Below are 15,078 nucleotides of genomic sequence, written 5' to 3'. Positions count from 1 at the left end.
AATAAAGGGCACTAGTACGGGGGAATTGAAAATTGGGGAGATAGTCCTTACCACCCCCTCACAGATCCTGCTCCCCCAACCCGACCTCAAGGGCCAGACTAGGACTTACCCCTCGATCTGCCCCCTCAAAAACAGCAGAACACCCGCTACACACCAGGGATAGTGAATAAGGGAGCGGACCTCCCCTTGAATGGAGCTCAACTTCCCCCAACACCCCACACGCACAGAGATTCACCTCTCCCTGTGGAGTAAGATGCTGAGGGCAACAGATCTCCATCCTCTCAGCATTTTGGAACACCTCACAGATTCCTTGATTTAGACTCCAACACCACACCGCATCCACACAGGGAAAAATGCATTTGCAGAGTGAAACACATCATGAAAGTCACCTTTGAATGATGCCTGATCAAATCTAAACATTAAGACGTCAAAATGCACGGCTGCCCATGTTACTGGGCTGTAGTGTACAGCAGAGCTCTAGAAAAAGAGAAGGAAGTTAGTTGCTAGCTAGAATCCAGCGGCGTTGAAGGAGTCATCATTCTAGGTCATTCCCCGCCTTGTCCAGGTTACTTTCTCTTTCAGTGCCAGCCTGAGTAGCTCAGATTTCCGCAGACACCTGAAGTGTCGGTGGTGTCCTGGGGCACATTCCAGATTCTGGAGCCTGCAATCTAAGCGGCCTGTGTTTGTGTCACTTGAAGGCCCACAATTGGATCAGATTTTAGTTGACCAGGCTGACGTGGGCTTGGGCTCCAGTTTTTACATGTATGTTGCATGCTATTTTGAAAGGGATCCTTGTTTAGTGTTGGGAACCGGCAGATCTTTGCCAGGGGATGTTATCCACTGAGGGTATCACACGCAGCTAAAACTTGAACAGATGCTTAGCGACAAGAACAACATGTCCCTGGGGCCTCATTTATGAAAAGTGACGCATCGCTGCGTGAATACAGCGATGCGTCACTTTTCACTGCACTCTCTCTGTGACACTAATGATGCGTCATATTTACAGTATGACGCATCATGACGCAAGGAGTTACAGATACGTCAGTATTTCTGACATATCTGTAGGCGCAAAAGTGACTCATTGTTGGAGTTTGTCACAAAAGTGACGCAACTCCAGCAATGTGTAGTTTCACATGGGGCAAGCCCCATTTGAAATGGCCTGCGTCAGTCTTACGCCTGCGTTAGATTTTGACGCATTAGCGTCCAAGAAATGGCGCAGTGAAATCTTATAGATTTCATTGCGTCACTTCTATGACTCTTGCTTGCGACAAAATGCCCCCCTTGCATACATTATACCTGGCGCAGGTATAATGTGGTGCAGGGGTTTACAAAGTGACACATCTACCTAGATGCGTCACTTTGTAAATGTGGTGCAACAAGGCACATTTTTTACTCCACTGGTGCGTCACTAAAAGTGACGCACCAGCGGCGTAATAGTGACGCAAGGGCTCATAAATGAGCCCCCTGGTCTTTAACGTCAGCAGAATTCAAGACTCACGGCAGAACAGAGTTCTGCTGGAGTTGGGAAAATTAGAAGTGTCTTCCGAGTATGGAATGTGCAATTAAGTAGCCTTTCTATGTTTGTTGATATTGCTATTTGCTTTCTAATTTTCGCATAGTACACCCCTCTGTTTGTAACTTTTTTATGTTGTGTTTTCTTTCAGTGACAAGCGGTTTCCAGCATATGGGTTTGGAGCACGGGTTCCACCGAATTATGAGGTGAGGTTAGAATGTATATGTGTCTTCCAAAAAGCATGATCTTGCTACTTAGGGCCTGATTTAGATCTTGGTAGATGGGTTACTCTGTCACAACGGTGACGGATATCCCGTTCGCCAAAATATAAATCTCATAGGATGGAATGAGATTTATATTTTGGCAGACGGGATATCCATCACCGTTGTGACGGAGTAACCCATCCGCCAAGATCTAATCAGGCCCTTAGTATTTCATAGAGCTCATTCACTCATGCTAACTTCTTGAACTCTCTATCTTGCACCCTGTGCTCTGGTCCATATGTTCTGCATCCAGACAAACATCGAAGAACATATAACTAAAATAAAACCTTTGTAACTCGGCTCTAGAACCTTCAAGGCGCAGTACAACCCAGTCCACATATTCCTCAACATTTTGGTCATGTCATATCATGGTATGTCATATCACATCACATCATATCATATATCGTATCATACACAACGGGTATTTGAATTTTACCTAGTACGTTTGAGAGTGACTCATATGTACTAGTATGATACTAACTTATCTCATCTTTCATACATTCAATGTGTTGTAAACTTCTTATCCTATTTCAATCAGGATTAATTATTTTTCCCAGTTTATCAAGGAATGTTAGATCAGATGGACCTTGATGGAGAATGGATACAGCGTCCCCGACAGTTGACGTGGGTTCATTATATTCCTGTAGCTGGTGGGTGGAGATCCAGACACAGAAGTGAGGGAGGATGGAGACTGGATTGCCTTTACAAAATTCAATGAGTGCCCTGTTAACAAGGGGCTGCTGATTAGTTCTTCCTGAGCACTGCCTTTTGGTTGATGGTAAGGGTGAGTCGTTAGGACTGCAGTTCCAGTTCATGAAGGTGAACCTGTCCTTTTCTTTTCTTTGTCTGATTACTGGTTCAGGAAGCTTGATGACAGATGCAGAGTTCTATCCCTTGTTTAGGCTACTTCTGCTTGAACCTAGAACACTTGCTACTCTCTAAGAGAGCCTATACCTCTTTATCTTACACAAAGGCTGGGTCTGAGGAACAGCCAGATACTTACATGTGAAATAGAACCATCCCAAACCGGTTCTGAACCCTCTGTCAGTGGATCCATGTCACCTCTCTTCTTGACCAAGGAAGGGAGTGCTCTGCAGTGTACTGGAAGGATTGCTGGGTGCCCAAGGATAGGTTCTGAATGACACCCAGTCTCCCGCAGGTGGGGGACATTACCTGAAGTCTGCTACTTTCTAATGAAGCTGAGGGTCTGTCTAAGTGATTAGAAGCCTGTCTGCTCAGGGAAGGAAGGAGAGTGCTCGGTCCTGCTGGATGAGAAACTGCCCAAGAGGAGAAGCCTAGAGTGTTCGCAACATGTTCAACACCCAGAGGTAGCTGACTACCGACAGGGAGCATAGCTAGTGCTGACCAAACGTGTGAGGGGCATCTCAGTTTCCTTGTGCAGTTCCTGCCATGAGTTGAATAAGAAGATGTGCACCACACCACCATTGTGCAGTCTGGTGTTTCCACCACTGACCCAGAATGCCTCATGCTGCTGCTCCTGCCACCAGAGATGCCAATCTTTTAAATGCCATTGTACCGGACAGCAGACCATAACCATGCAAGGAAATGCCCTCCTGCAATGGCCTAAAGGCAGGAATTGGTGAATACAAGCTCCCACATGCATCATGCCCAGAGGCCACTTCTGCCAATAAAACGGCCACTCAAATCTGTCTAGAAGACTCAACTGTTGAAGAGCCAGACGACCAGTCTGTTCTATGCCAGTAGTTCAGGTAGACATGAAATTCCCATCTACAGTCCCCCGTCACCAGCGCTGAAGCCCAGGTCTGTGCATTCGTTGATCAAAGCGGCCCACACTGCTGGTTCACTACACCATTTGAGTAGGTAGTGCAAGGTGGGGCTGCACCAACTGAGATACTATACCCAGTACATGCAAAGAGGAAATTTGCTACTGTAATGCTAAACTTTGACACTGAAAGCTTGTTAGATCTAAAAACTATTAAACTGACCTAAGACTAGTTAACATTTAGGGTAGTTGATAGTAATCTGCACCAATGCCTAATCTTCGCCTAAACCACGGCCACTGGAATTATCCGGGAGTGGAGGGCACAATTATGTGGCAGGGTTTATTAAATTATGCAGCATAATGCGACACATTCAGTGATAGTAGCAGTTCATTATTTTATAATTTACACATTCTTACAACCATTATTGTTGAGTCTGACAACAGAACTTGCACAATGGGAAAAGGAAAATGGGTGGTGGGTGAGTGTTAAATGTTGTCACGACGAATACTAACCAGTCTGAGCTATATACCGGCAGCCCTTTTGTGCCAGAAAACATGATAACTACAAGGAGTTCCCTTCCCTTGACGCTAAAATAGCTTAAAGGTTAAACCACATTTCATTCACAATTAGGAGATTAAGACGATGTGAAAGATAAAGTCATGGATTTAGAATAATATTTTTTCTCACTGGACTGCTGGCATTCAAAAACCACCCTACTTATGACGGGCCTTCCGATACTGATTTTTCCTGAGTAGGCATCAGCAAAAAGCATGTCTTGCTGATGCTGGGCAGCATGGCCAAAAGGGAAACAAGCATTTGCAATGCAATAGGTCTCGCATTAGGAAAGTTTGAGCTATTGGTATTGTAAATGACAAATTTGTTATTTGTGTGTTGGTTTTTTAAAATAGCGAAATTAATAGCTTTGTCATTTACAATGCCAATAGTTATAACTTTCGCAAATGTGACACCTATAGCATTTGTAGTGCAATATGTGTTGTATTTACGTGACTTAGATGTATTAATATTACAAATAACAATGGCTTTAAATTTTTTCCAATAATTAATACTTAAATAAAAGTTATTGTAATTTATAATGGCAACAGCTTAAACTTTTGTAAATAACTTTTGTGAAGATTATGTTCAGTGTATTTTATTGTAACAAAAATCCAAGAACAGAAGTGAAATATTAACATCTTTTTGTCACATTTGTAATAAAGCTTGAAACATTAAGAGAACATATTTGAACCAGTTGTTGTTGAATGGTTGCACAGATTGATGCTGTGGTGGCGCTGAGCGATGTTGTGGTGGCGACGAGTGATGCTGTGGCGATCAGTGATGCTGTGGTAGCTCATAGTGATGTTGTGGTGCCCCTGAGTGATGTTGTGGTGGTGCTGAGTGATGCTGTGGTGATGCGATAGATAGATAGAGTGAGGGTGACAGATAGATAGGTGGAGGGCGATAGATAGAGGGAAGGCGATAGATAGAGGGAAGGCGATAGATACAGGGAGGGCGATAGATAGAGGAAGGGAGGGCGATAGAGGGAGGGACGGCGATAGATAGAGGGAGGGAGGGCGATAGATAGACAGATAGATAGTGAGGGCAATAGATAGATAGAGTGAGTGCGATAGATAGTGTGAGTGCGATAGATAGCTAGAGTGAGTGCGATAGACAGTGTGAGTGCGATAGATAGATAGAGTGAGTGCGATAGATAGTGTGAGTGCGATAGATAGTGTGAGTGCGATATTTAGATAGAGTGAGGGCGATAGATAGATAGACAGATAGTGTGAGTGTGATAGATAGATAGATAGAGTGAGGGTGATAGATAGAGTGAGGGCAATAGATAGATAGATAGATAGATAGATAGATAGATAGATAGATAGATAGATAGATAGATAGATAGATAGATAGATAGATAGTGTGGGGGAGATAGATAGATAGATAGATAGATAGATAGATAGATAGATAGATAGATAGATAGATAGATAGATAGATAGATAGATAGATAGATAGATAGATAGATAGATAGATAGATAGATAGATAGATACATAGATAGAGGGAGGGCCATAGATAGATAGAGTGAGGGTGATAGATAGATAGAGTGAGTGCGATAGAGTGAGGGCGATAGATAGATAGTGTGAGTGCGATAGATAGATAGAGTGAGGGCGATAGATAGATAGACAGATAGATAGTGTGAGTGCGATAGATAGCTAGAGTGAGGGCGATAGATAGAGTGAGGGCGATAGATAGAGTGAGTGCGATAGATAGTGTGAGTGCGATACATAGTGTGAGTGCGATAGATAGATAGAGTGAGGGCGATAGATAGACTGAGGGCGATAGATAGAGTGAGGGTGATAGCTAGATAGTGTGAAGGCGATAGATAGATAGATAGATAGATAGATAGATAGATAGATAGATAGATAGATAGATAGATAGATAGATAGATAGATAGATAGATAGATAGATAGATAGATAGAGTGCGATAGATAGATAGAGTGAGGGCGATAGATAGATAGAGGGAGGGCGATAGATAGATAGAGTGAGTGCGATAGATAGAGTGAGGGCGATAGATAGATAGAGTGAGTACGATAGAGTGAGGGCGATAGATAGATAGTGTGAGTGCGATAGATAGATAGTGTGAGGGCGATAGATAGAGGGCGATAGATAGATAGAGTGAGGGCGATAGATAGATAGAGTCATATAGGGACGGTAGTTTCATTCAGTTTCTTTCAATTGAGAAAGATAAAGAAAATTGCCCACCTTTTAACCTATTCCGCTTTGATTCAAGTAATTATCGCCTTAGTTTTATCTCGGCTTGACTATTCAAATAGTCTGTACCTAGGTCTTCCAGCAGGTCAGCTAAAGAGATTACAGTATGTCCAGAACCAATCAATCAATCAATCAATCAATCAATCATGCCATTTGTATAGCGTACTACTCACCCGGGAGGGTCTCAAGGCGCTTGGGGGGAGGGGTATGCTACTGCTCGAACAGCCAGGTCTTGAGTTGTTTCCTGAAGGCGAGATGGTCCTGGGTCAGCCGAAGGTGGATGGGGAGGGAGTTCCAAGTCTTGGCAGCCAGGTAAGAGAAGGATCTTCCTCCGGCGGTGGCTCTTCGGATGCGTGGTACGGCTGCGAGGGCGAGGCTGGTGGACCGTAGCTGGCGGGTGGGCGTGTAGAAGGTCAGGCGGTCGTTGAGGTACTTGGCGCCCAGGTCGTGGAGAGACTTGTGTGCATGGGTGAGGAGCCGGAACGTGATCCTCTTGTCGACAGGGAGCCAGTGCAGATTCCTCAGGTGGCTGGAGATGTGGCTGCGTCGGGGGACATCCAGGATGAGTCGGGCGGAGGCGTTCTGGATGCGCTGGAGTCTTTTCTGTAGCTTGGCTGTGGTTCCGGCGTAGAGGGCGTTTCCGTAGTCCAGTCGGCTGGTGACGAGTGCCTGGGTGACAGTCTTCCTGGTCTCGGTCGGGATCCAGCGGAAGATCTTGCGAAGCATACGCAGGGTGTTGAAGCACGATGAGGAGACTGCGTTGACTTGTCTGGTCATCGAGAGGGAGGGGTCCAGGATGAAGCCCAGGTTGCGTGCGTGGTCGGTTGGCTTGGGTGCGGTGCCCAGGGCTGGGGGCCACCAGGAGTCGACCCAGGCGGAGGGCGAAGATCCCAGGATGAGGACTTCCGTCTTGTCCGAGTTCAGTTTCAAGCGGCTGTCCTTCATCCACTCGGCGACGTCTTTCATCCCTTCGTGTAGGCAGGTTCTGCCGGTGTCGGGGTCTCTGGTGAGGGAGAGGATCAGCTGGGTGTCGTCGGCGTAAGAGATGATGTTGAGGTTGTGCTGGCGTGCGATGGCTGCGAGAGGTTTCATGTAGATGTTGAAGAGGGTGGGGCTGAGTGAAGATCCTTGTGGGACGCCGCAGATGACTTCGATGGCCTCGGAGCGAAGCGGGGGGAGGCGGACTCTTTGTGTTCTTCCGGCGAGGAACGAGATGATCCACTCCAGTGCCTTCTCTTGGATACCGATGTTGCTGAGGCGCTGGACTAGGGTGCGGTGGCAGACCGTGTCGAACGCAGCGGAGAGGTCCAGGAGGATGAGGGCCACTGTTTCCCCCTTGTCGAGCAGGGTCCGGATGTCGTCGGTGGCTGCGATGAGGGCGGGTCTCGGTGCTGTGGTTGGCTCTGAAGCCAGACTGCGAGGGGTCGAGGGATCAGTTCATCTCGAGGAAGGCGGTCAGCTGTCTGTTGACGATCTTCTCGATGACTTTAGCAGGAAAAGGGAGGAGCGAGATGGGGCGGAAGTTTTTGAGATCGGTGGGGTCCGCTGTAGGTTTCTTCAGGAGGGCGCTGATCTTGGCGTGCTTCCAGCTCTCCGGAAAGGTGGCGGTGTTGAAGGAGGCGTTGATGATGTTCCGGAGTTGGGGTGCGATGGTGGAGTCGGCCTTGTTGAAGACGTGGTGTGGGCAGGGGTCGGTCGGTGATCCGGAGTGGATGGTGTTCATCGTGCGGGCTGTGTCTTCCGTGGTCACCGTGGTCCAGGTGCAAAGGGTGGTGGTGGGGGGCATTGGTTCGACGGTTGGGTGCGTGGGTGGGGCGCCGAAGCTGTTGTGGATGTCGGCGATCTTGCGGTGGAAGAACGAGGCGAGGGAGTCGCAGAGGTCTTGTGACGGAGTGATGTCGTTGATGCCGGTGCTGGGGTTGGAGAACTCCTTGACGATAGTGAACAGCTCTTTGCTGTCGTGGGCGTTGTTGTCCAGTTGTTCCTTCAGGGATTTCTTCTTGGTGGTGCGGATGAGCTGGTGGTGCTTACGGGTAGCGTGTTTGAGGGCGGTCATGTTGTCGGTGGTCCGGTCGAGGAGCCAGGCTTTCTCGAGGGTGCGGCAGGTCTTCTTGGAGTCCTTGAGGTCGTCGGTGAACCAGGATGCCTTCTTGCTTCTGGGTCTGCTGGGAGGGTTCTTTAGTGGCGCGAGGTCGTCGGCGCAGGCGGTCAGCCACTGTGAAGTTGCGGGCTGCTTCGTTGGGGTCCGTTGTGTTGGCGGGTGGGCTCTGGCTGAGGGAGGTGGTGAACTGGTCTGCGGTGATCTTGCTCCAATTCCTGTGAGGTACCTGTTGCGGGTGGTGGTGGGTCGTGGATCTTTTGAAGCTGAAGTGGACGCAGCTGTGGTCGGTCCAGTGGAGTCCGGTGGCGTGGCTGAAGGTGATGTACTTGCTGGAAGAGAAGACGGGGTCAAGCGTGTGGCCGGCGTAGTGGGTGGGGGTGTTGACCAGTTGCTTGAGTCCGAGGTTGGCGAGGTTTTCCAGCAGGGCGGTGGTGTTGCGGTCCTTGTTGTTCTCTAGGTGGAAGTTGAGGTCCCCGAGGAGGATGTAGTCAGTGGAGGGGAGGGCGTGCGGGCTGATGAAGTCTGTGATGTCTTCGCTGAATTGTGTGCGTGGTCCAGGGGGTCTGTAGACGAGGGTGCCTCTGAGGGTCGTCTTAGGGTCGGTGTGAATCTGGAAGTGGAGATGTTCGGCTGCGGCGAAGGATTCGTTGGCGTTGGTCGTGATGCGGATGGTGTTCCTGTGGACGATGGCGATGCCACCTCCGGTCTGGTTGATGTGGTCCCTCCTGATGATCTTGTACCCGTCCGGGATGGCGATGGCGATGTCGGGTGCAGAGGAGGCGTTCATCCAGGTTTCCGTGAGGAAGGCGACGTCCGGTGATGTAGCGTCGAGGAGGTTCCAGAGTTCCACGGCGTGTCTGTGGACGGAGCGGGTGTTGATCAGGATGCACTTGAGGTGGTTGCTGCTGGTGTTTGTCTTGGCGGGTGCGGGGCAGGTTCGGAGGCAGGTGAACTTGCAGGTGCAGCAGGTGAAGGGTCTGTGGGTGCGTCTCGGGGTGGCTTTAAAACATGGCTGTTTAGACAGGCCTATCTGTAAATAAGTGTGAAATGTACCCTTGCGAAATGTGCCTTTAGCGTTATGCTGTGTTCCCAAAAAAACTTCTATAGCGCCATGAAGCCCATGGGCGTACGTGCGCTGAATAAATAAAATTTAACATAACATAACATAGAGTGAGGGCGATAGAGAGAGAGAGTGAGGGCGATAGATAGAGTGAGGGTGATAGATAGATAGAGTGAGGGCGATAGATAGATAGATTGAGGGCGATAGATAGATAGAGTGAGGGCGATAGATAGATAGAGTGAGGGCGATAGATAGATAGAGTGAGGGTGATAGATAGATAGAGTGAGGGCGACAGATAGATAGAGTGTGGGCGATAGATAGATAGAGTGAGGGCGATTGATAGACAGATAGATAGAGTGAGGGCGATAGATAGATGAGGACGATAGATAAACATAGATAGAGTGAGGGTGATAGATAGATAGAGTGAGGGCGATAGATAGACAGATAGATAGAGTGAGGGCGATAGATAGATAGATAGATAAATAGATAGATAGATAGATAGATAGATGGTTGTGTGTGTGTGTGGGGTTGTGTGTGTGTGTGAGTGTGGGGTTGTGTGTGTGGGGGGTTGTGTGTGTGGAAGGTTGTGTGTGTGGAGTTGTGTGTGTGGGGTTGTGTGTGTGTGTGGGGTTGTGTGTGGGAGGGTTGTGTGTGTGCGGCGTTGTGTGTGTGCGGGGTTGTGTGTGTGCGGGGTTGTGTGTGTGTGGGGTTGTGTGTGTGTGGAGTTGTGTGTGTGGAGTTGTGTGTGTGTAGGGTTGTGTGTGTGGGGGGGTGGGGGGGTGTTTGTGGGGTTGTGTGTGTGTGGGGTTGTGTGTGGGGTTGTGTGTGGCTATGAGAGTACAGTAAACTTTGTTTAACCAGCAAAAATAGCTGTGAACTGTCACAAGAAGGCACTAGTGCACCCTCCCACCTTCGATAGGATTAGGTTAAGACCCATGACTTTCAAATAGTCAAGAACATGGGCCTGTGCTCTCAGTGCAACAAGTCAGTGGCACCTCACCCAAGATAATTCAGCTCGATCGAATAACGTGCAAGCAGCATGGGACCTCTGTGCCCAGATGCAATGTGCCACTCAGACCGATAGTACAAGGATGATGCCACCACTGTGAAAACTGAATCTAGCGAAAAGTGTGTAACTGGGGAATGTTGTGTAACCAGCCACATCCATCCTCCCTAAAGTAACTAGAAACACCTATTTAAAACGAGATGATCCCTTGATGTGAACCAGATGGAAAGAAGAAATAAGTGGCCTTCCAAGGAAACTCCCAGCAGCCAGCATTTCGAACCTGGGGATTTGCAACCATTTCGGTAGACTGATGTTTGTAAAGCTAAGGTCTTATGTTCAATGATGTGAAATATGTTCCAAAATAAGCAATGAACAAATTAGAAAAGCTAATAGCTAATGTGTTTCTTGTTTATGTCGCCATGTGCACAGTCTCTGTAAATGTTTCCTTGCAGAATAGGTAATGATTAACGCTGATGAGAACTATATTACAAATGTGGCATTTAAAACAAGCGATTTGACGACGGTCACACATTTTGGTGAAGAAGGTCAGCCGGCACTAGGTAGGTCTCCCCTCCAGGAGGGACAGGAGAGGGAGAGAGGAAAGGCAAAGCCATACGCAGAGAGATCAGGGGGAGAAGTGGGCAGAAGGTGAGGCGGGGAGAGGAGGCAGGAGAGTGAGTATGACGGAGAGAAGAGAAAACGGAGGCGGAAACAAAAGACAACTCGGGGAAGGTGGTGGAACCATTGAAGGGGGAGGAGAACATGAGAACGAAAGAGAAACAAGAAGGCAGATGAAGACCTCCTGCATAAACCATCCGTTGATGAGTGCAGATCGAAACCAAGGGCATAAACATATCATCAGATTAAAAGAATGGGCGACCCTCTCTGTTATGAGAACTCATGCTGGTAAAGTGCTGCCCCAAGTGTATAGATGAAATGTTGAGAACACCGAAACACATTAATAATTTCGTTAACGCCTGAGAGGGACAGTAGATTATTTTTTGTGAGTTCGTTTGTAATTCTCAAACGGAAACATTTGTTGCATTTTAAAAGTAAAACAAACTGCGCTTTAAGCGAAAATAGAGGTTCCCCGAGTGTCACGGTCTGCGTGCTAGTATTTATATTGGGGCAACAACTGTGTTTAACTGTTGTCCCACAGCTGACGTGAGCTCCAGTTGCTCCATTTAACTTTGCTATTTAAAGGGCAGCGCTCATGTCTTTTACAATAAATGTCATCTTAGTGGCTCATGAGCTGGGAGAATGTCACAGATTGAGCTTGAAAACAACCAACATGTAGCTTCCGCTCTGTGCCCACGGGCTCGCCTCCCCACATGAAACATGGCGCCTTTTCATCGGAAGTCGCGAATACTAGTGATTGTCATGTACAAATGCACATTGCTTAGCTGAATGCCTATAACTTAGTTGAATGCCTATAAATATGTTTAATGAAGGTGGCAATAGGGAAAGTAAATACATCTTTATTGTAAATAAAAGAGTGGTCTTGTGATGTGACAAACATATGCACCTAACCTGACTACTGAACCATGTAAACATTTCGAAAGAGAAGAGACTCGCTTTGTTTTGGACTGGTGAACAAATAGTTTAAGTGCACCCCAAGAGTGAAAATGGCCTGCTTTTGAAAGTGGTGGGGCGTAAAAGTTTAGGGGTAAGTGTTGTGCCGCGAGTCTGGCCGTCATAAGGGGAGTTCGGAGGGGTTCTGACCAAAGGAGCATTTGGAAGGGGAAAAAGTGCAAGCATTGGCCGCGACCGGGAGTTGTGTGCATGCAGTGAAAGGAGAAGGAAAGACAACAAGCTCTCGGCATTGCGTGGTGGGGGAGCGGCGCCATATTGGCAAAATGCTTACCGACTCCAAAGCGTAACCTAAGCTTCTCCAAATGTAAACGACGGTTGCACGCAACGTTCAGAGAGAAACGCTGTGAAACACACATATGGTGACCGGCCGAAATGTACGCCACATCAGCGGAATGAAAAGAGGACTACGGGAGAAACGAGAACACCATCTTGGAAAAGACTACAACAGTCACTGGTCACTAGCACGATAGATCGAACCTCTTTAAGTAAACACGATAATGCAAAAACTGTACTGGAACAACAGAAAGCAAGATAAAAATGAGAGGTAAGGATAGAGAGAGCTGGATGAAGAACAGACTATGAAAACAAATAAATAAAGGCTCACGAGAGCGAGGCCAGCAAGTTCGGGAGCGCATTCCTTTGAAGACTGATGGGGGGCGGGGGAGTGGCTTCCTTTGAAGCCTAATGCCGAGGCTCAGACAAATGGTGGTGTGCGAGTGGCTTCCTTTCAAGTCTGATGGGGGGGCGGGGGGGCGGGGGAGCAAATGGCGAGTGCGCCCGGCGCACATGCACTGGCCATAATCTGCATTCCAAAGCCCTCTTGGTAGGATTTTCTGGTGCCCCTCTATATCTCTCCCATAGCGATTGCTTACACAATAGCTAGGCTCGACCTAAAAAGTTGCAATGACGCTGCTGCCAGTAGCCTTGTCATTGTGTAGTCGTGCGCATGCTACATCATGCTGGTGTACCCATGCAGCATCATGCAAGCACACATCATAAGGCATGTGCCAGCCTAAAAAATTAAGTGGGTGACATCTTGTGTTATTTACGGATCAGAGATGGATCGGTAAAAAAAATATGAAGTAGCTCAAAACCTTTTTTTTTTTTAAAACAGAGGGTTCGGCAGTTATTTGCTGCCTTATACTACACAAAATAAATAAATAAAATATTAGACTGGGTGGACTGGGGGGTAAATTGGGTTAAAGGAAAATTCAAGGCAGGCTGCAAGGGGAAAAGCAGCAAGGAGGAAGGAAGCAGCACAGAGGGCAGGAGAAGCCCATGAAGGGCAGAGCGAGGGGAGAATGCAACACGTGGCATGAGGGGGCAGAGAGAAGCTAACACCCAGGCGAGAAAGAGAACAGAGGGGAAATAAAGCACACGAGGGAAACACATGCACTCTCATGGAGTTCTTAACCACAACGAAAAAGTAGTTCCCTAAAAGCAAACAGTGGACGGGCACAAGTCAGACAATCAAGAGGATGGTAAAGACGCTAGGCTACACTGGAGGGATAAACATAAATGGACAAGGAAAGCCATTGAATATGAAGCAAGGAAATGATAGTGACAATAACACCAACTAATTGTAAGCAATGGCCAGGCTTTCAGTCTACTGAAAGTTCTTAGTAAGTCCACAAATTGGTCTTTCACAACCAGGCAGCCTGTGCTGCTTGGCAGGTGAGCAGTAGCGGCTGGTGTGCAGTGGGAGTGGCGGGGTGAGGGGGAGGGAGTTCGACAGACGAAGAAGACAATTAAATAAAAAAAAGAACGTACCTGCCGCATCTCACATGCCGAAACGCCGCTGTTCTGTTTCTTCCTCACTGCAGCACAGGATACCAGCCTCACCTGTGGCCAATCCTGACGCTGCACTCCTCCATGAGAGCTGCATCAGGATTGGCCCGTGCGTCCTTGATTTGCGCTCCCAGGGAGCCTGTGACTGCTGTCTCCAACCCAGCATTGGGGCCCATCGGGAGACGGGGAGGGGAAGAACCGACCGGACACAGGTATATGGTGTGTTAAAGGCCGCATTTATTGGAAAAAGGTGCATCCTGAACATACCCCAACCTTGGCCTTTGCCGCACAAAACTAGGCCTAACTAAATATGCACATATCTGTCAATCCCCCCACCCCCACCCCTAAACAGTTCCCCAACAACCTGATAAACTCCTTATCATTTACACAAACGCCTGGCTCAATGTTTTAATCTCCGCCCTCTGTACACTCCTTCCCTTCCAACCAGTAAAGCTCCTTCCTCCTATCCTACCCCCCCCCATTATACTAGGGAAAAGCGCCAACCCACAGCAAACCACCCCAGCACCTGCTCCTAGCGACGCACTCGGCAACCCTACCACAGAAAGCACCTGCAACCAACAAAAACCCTTGCACTGTCCCCCCCCCCCAACCCTAGCTAGCCTAAAACAGGGAGGGCGGGTGGGACAAAAAAAACCTTCACCTCCCCGGCTGCTGGGTCACTGTCCCATCAAAATGGTGCCCAGTGACCCAAAATGGCCGTTTATATACCCTCCCAGCCCAAAAGAAGCCCAAAACCGCCGCCAAGCCCAAACTGCCCAAGTCCCTTCCTGTGTCCTCCTTATAGGTTCCCCTCCCCTTCCTCCCGGAGCCCCAAAATCCCCGGGGGGGCGAGCCTCCCTCCGGTCGGCCACCCCCCGCAAAGCCCCATTGGGGCCCATCGGGAGACGGGGAGGGGAAGAACCGACCGGACACAGGTATATGGTGTGTTAAAGGCCGCTTTTATTGGAAACAGGTGCATCCTGAACATACCCCAACCTTGGCCTTTGCCGCACAAAACTAGGCCTAACTAAATATGCACATATCTGTCAATCCCCCCACCCCCACCCCTAAACAGTTCCCCAACAACCTGATAAACTCCTTATCATTTACACAAACGCCTGGCTCAATGTTTTAATCTCTGCCCTCTGTACACTCCTTCCCTTCCAACCAGTAAAGCTCCTTCCTCCTATCCTACCCCCCCCATTATACTAGGGAAAAGCGCCACTCGAAAGCCTTTACCGC

General features: G+C 48.3%; 1 protein-coding gene across 1 annotated transcript in view; it reads left to right on the top strand.

Annotated features, from left to right (window-relative positions):
- LOC144755713 (copine-6-like) overlaps positions 1-15,078 on the top strand; it is a 452,209-nt gene that overhangs the window by 401,110 nt on the left and 36,021 nt on the right. Inside the window, exon 13 of the mRNA XM_078644899.1 lies at positions 1,665-1,719. Within this exon, the coding sequence (XP_078501025.1) occupies positions 1,665-1,719 (55 nt within the window). The remainder of the gene's footprint in view (positions 1-1,664; positions 1,720-15,078) is intronic.

This window comes from Lissotriton helveticus, chromosome 5_1, assembly GCF_964261635.1.
Source record: "Lissotriton helveticus chromosome 5_1, aLisHel1.1, whole genome shotgun sequence".
NCBI classification, from domain to species: Eukaryota; Metazoa; Chordata; class Amphibia; order Caudata; family Salamandridae; genus Lissotriton; species Lissotriton helveticus.
Note: the sequence above shows the minus strand (reverse complement) of the source record. Positions and strands in the feature narration are given on the sequence as shown.